Source organism: Cervus canadensis, chromosome 2 (assembly GCF_019320065.1).
Source record: "Cervus canadensis isolate Bull #8, Minnesota chromosome 2, ASM1932006v1, whole genome shotgun sequence".
Taxonomy (NCBI): domain Eukaryota; kingdom Metazoa; phylum Chordata; class Mammalia; order Artiodactyla; family Cervidae; genus Cervus; species Cervus canadensis.
In genome coordinates, this window is record NC_057387.1 from 20625074 (window position 1) to 20628833 (window position 3760).

Genomic DNA, 3760 nt, shown 5'->3' on the forward strand with positions numbered 1-3760 from the left:
AACTTTTGTTTTGCTGTTGTTTTCATTTCCTTTTTAGAAGCTGTTGAATGTATTGAGTGGTTTGGGGTACAGAATCAAAGAGGGGTCAGAGTATCTGTCCACCTATGGGAACTGGCCAAGAGAGTCATTCTCAACCTTTAACCTGCACACGGGTTTTTATGTGGTGAGTGATAGAGTAAAAAGTCAAAGAAAATACAGGATTCCAAGCCTTCCAGGATTTATTCTGTATTATTGTACACACTCACAGATTCAGCTATAACAGTGGGGATGTAGTCAGAGTAGCTATAGTCACTCTCTCCTCAGGTAAAGCCTCTGGCCACCTGAGGTTGGGATTGGGCTCGTCAGAGGTGGATGCTGGGATATAACTCCCCCCACCCCAGCCCTATCAAAGAGACATGCAGAAGGTCAGGGTCAGGCAGGTTCACAGATGAGGCGGGTCACCCAGGTTGGGGGCCCAAGATAAGCGAGGCCACTGGCTCTCTTTTCACTTGTATGGGATTTCCGGGGCCTCTGGGACACTGCAGGTGGTTACTTATGTTTAGAAGGCACTACACCTCCTGCTTCCTCAGAGGGCAAGGCTTTTCCCTTCAGTGGCAGGACTGGTTGGATCTCTTGGACCTGGCCGGGAGCTGGGACAAACACAGGCTGTTTCAGCTGCCCCTCCTGCTGCTCCAGCAGTTGCTCCTCTTTCTTTTCCAGTTGCTCCTCTCTCTTTGCTGGTTCTTGATCCAATTGCTGGCCCAAGACCTTCCCCTGTTCCAGCTGTCCTTTTAGGTGCTGCTCTCTTTGTGTTTTCTCCTGCTCCAGCTGCGGCCCCAGGTGTTCTGCTTCCTGATATTCCTCGTGCTGTTCTTTTTGCTGCTGCACTTCCTGTTCCTGTAGCTCATGCTGTTGCTTTTTGACAAGCACTTCTGGCACCTGTGACTCTTGCTGCTGCTGCTCCACCTGCTTTTCTGGCACCTGTGACTCTTGCTGCTGCTCCACATGCACTTCCGGCACCTGTGACTCTTGTTTTTGCTGCTCCACATGCACTTTCAGCACTTGTGACTCTTGCTGCTGCAGCTCCACATGCACTTCCTGTTCCTGTGACTCTTGCTGCTGCTCCACATGCACTTTCGGGACCTGTGACTCTTGCTGCTGCTGTTCCACATGCACTTCTTGTTCCTGTGACTCTTGCTGCTGCTCCACATGCACTTCCGGCACCTGTGACTCTTGCTGCTGCTGCTCCACGTGCACTTCCTGTTCCTGTGACTCTTGCTGCTGCTCCACAAGCACTTCTGGCACCTGTGACTCTTGTTGTTGCTGCTCCACATGCACTTCCTGTTCCTGTGACTCTTGCTGCTGCTCCACATGCACTTCCGGTACCTGTGACTCTTGTTGTTGCTGCTCCACATGCACTTCCGGCACCTGTGACTCTTGCTGCTGCTGCTCCACATGCACTTCCTGTTCCTGTGACTCTTGCTGCTGCTCCACATGCACTTCCGGCACCTGTGACTCTTGTTGCTGCAGCTTCACATGCTTTTCTGGCACCTGTGACTCTTGCTGCTGCTCCACATGCTCTTCTGGCACCTGTGACTCTTGCTGTTGCTGCTCCACATGCACTTTCTGTACCTGTGACTCTTGCTGTTGCTGCTCCACATGAACTTCTGGCACTTGTGATTCTTGTTGTCTCTGCTTCACATGCTGTTCCTGCACCTGAGACTCTTGCTGCTGCAACTCCACATGCACTTCCTGCACCTGAGACTCTTGCTGCTGCAGCTCCACGTGCACTTCCTGCACCTGTGACTCTTGCTGCTGCAGCTCCACATGCACTTCCTGCACCTGTGACTCTTGCTGCTGCTGTTCCACATGCTGCTCCTGCACCTGTGACTCTTGCTGCTGCAACTCCACATGCACTTCCTGCACCTGAGACTCTTGCTGCTGCAGCTCCACATGCACTTCCTGCACCTGTGACTCTTGCTGCTGCTGTTCCACATGCTGTTCTTGCTGCTTTGGCTCCGCTTGCTCTGGTTCACACTTTTGCTCAGGCACCCCCTTCACAATTGTGTGTTTCTCCCTGAGCTCTAAGGGGACCTCCCCCGGGAGCTCCGAGTGTACCTCCTGGCATGGGGCAGGCAGTGGAGTTGGCTGCTTCACTTGCTCCTGCTGGGTATCGGTGGGAGGAGAAGCAGGCTTGAGGGGCTCCTGATGGGCAGGGGGCAGGATCACTGGCAGAGTGTACTGCTGGGACATCTTGGAAGCTGCTTTCGGTCAACCTGAAAAAGAGGAGGGGTTAGAGGAGTTACTGAAAGCAAGGAAATAGATGAAGCCCAAGAATCTGTAGCAGTGCCTGGTTTCTCAGCATTCCTAGTTCCCTTGGGTGGGGCATTCTTCTGATCATGCTGGGCTATCATTCCACAGAAGCAGCAGAGTGAAGGTAGGGATGGAGAGGGGCGGGGAAAGGCCCTCCTGGGAGCTTATTGTTCCCAAGAGCCAATAACAAGGACTGTCTCCAGAGCTGCTCTGTGCAGGTGCGCTGGGTAGCATCTCACCTCCTGCTCTTGCCTATCCTTGTCTCTGGCTTGTTCCTGACCTCCTCTGACAAACAGGAGAGATGAGCTCTGGGATTATGACAGGAAGAAGGAAGGTGCCAAGGTGGGGGGAAGTTCTCCTGGAGGACCCCCAAGTCCTGGAAAATCAGTAACCCATCCCAACAGGATCTGAGAAGTGATGCTGCATGCCCTGGACTGGAGTCACATGACATTATCTTGGCTTAAATCTCCCAGTGAAATGCTGTGTGGTTCTGGGCACGTCATTTAGTCCCTCTGGGCCTCAGATTTCTCCTCTGCAAAATGAACCGGTTGGCATATTCAGCTCCAGGGCTTCTTTCTCTCTTGACCTTCTGAACTTTGGCTGGCGGTGGTGGTGGGAGGGGGCTGGAAGGTTGCTGAGAGCTGGAGCTGGTTCTTTCAAGTCTCCTACTTCTAAACTGGGTTTCCCTGCCCCTGCTCTGCCTGAGTTCTCCAAATAGAAAGTGTTCCCCGTTTGGCATTTCTCCCTTCTGTAGCACAGCTAAAAATTACAAGTGTGTCCCTGGACCCCATTCCCCTTGAGAGAAGACAAAAATAATAGTGAGCCCAAATCAAGCAGTTTTAGGAGAGAATCTGACTGTATTTCCCCTGCATCCCTATCTTACTCTTCTCTCCTCCCTGTCCCCCACACTTGAAAATACAGTCCGAAGAAGACATGGTGCAAGAGGGGATTGCTGTCTGTTCTGTTTCCAGGCCACGCACCTAGCCCTCAGCACAGTGACCTGAGCTCCCCCAGAAGGACAGTGGTCCAATTGAATCCTGCACACGAGTGACCCCTGCACCCCCTCAGGCTGACCACCCCCAGCCACGTTCTGGCCTGTGGGAGGCCCCAGGTCCCAAGCCTGGTTCTACCAGCAAACACTTACCAGACTCACAGTGGGGCCAGCTGGAGAGGCTTCTAGTGGAGTGCTGAGCTGAGCAGGGGCCGAGGTGCCCTTTATACCGTTCCCCAGCCTGGCCTCCTTTCCAGGTTGAAGGAGAAGGACTGGTTTCACCACTCCAGTTGGTCAACTTCCTCTAGCCCCTTCCTGACTCATCATAGGCACCTTAATCAGAAAACCCCTGAGGGCCCCTTTTCACAGAGACACACAGCTCCCGCCTGGCCAGTGGGCTCTGGGGGTTCAGTCACCCCCATGAGGCTCATCACCTCGGCACAGGGAGGTGAGAGGGAGGCATCTTGGAAAACTGGT

General features: G+C 53.4%; 1 protein-coding gene across 7 annotated transcripts; it reads right to left on the minus strand.

Moving 5' to 3' along the window:
* Window positions 1-200: 200 nt before the first annotated feature.
* On the minus strand, window positions 201-3527 carry IVL (involucrin). 7 transcript variants are annotated; one of them, XM_043458923.1, is made up of 3 exons: window positions 3437-3527; window positions 1822-2255; window positions 201-1488 (listed from the first exon to the last, which is right to left on the minus strand). In XM_043458923.1, exons 2-3 carry the CDS (start codon window positions 2230-2232, stop codon window positions 529-531), a joined length of 1371 nt encoding a protein of 456 aa, XP_043314858.1. In that variant the 5' UTR covers window positions 2233-2255; window positions 3437-3527; the 3' UTR covers window positions 201-528. The 7 variants fall into 7 exon arrangements, with proteins under 7 accessions (XP_043314858.1, XP_043314845.1, XP_043314852.1 ...); XM_043458910.1 differs by having other exon boundaries at window positions 201-1611; XM_043458917.1 differs by having other exon boundaries at window positions 1780-2255.
* Window positions 3528-3760: the final 233 nt, after the last annotated feature.

Excerpts from the sequence above, each read along its gene's own strand:
- IVL (XM_043458878.1), bottom strand. The coding sequence starts at position 2,232 with ATGTCCCAGCAGTACACTCTGCCAGTGATCCTGCCCCCTGCCCATCAG.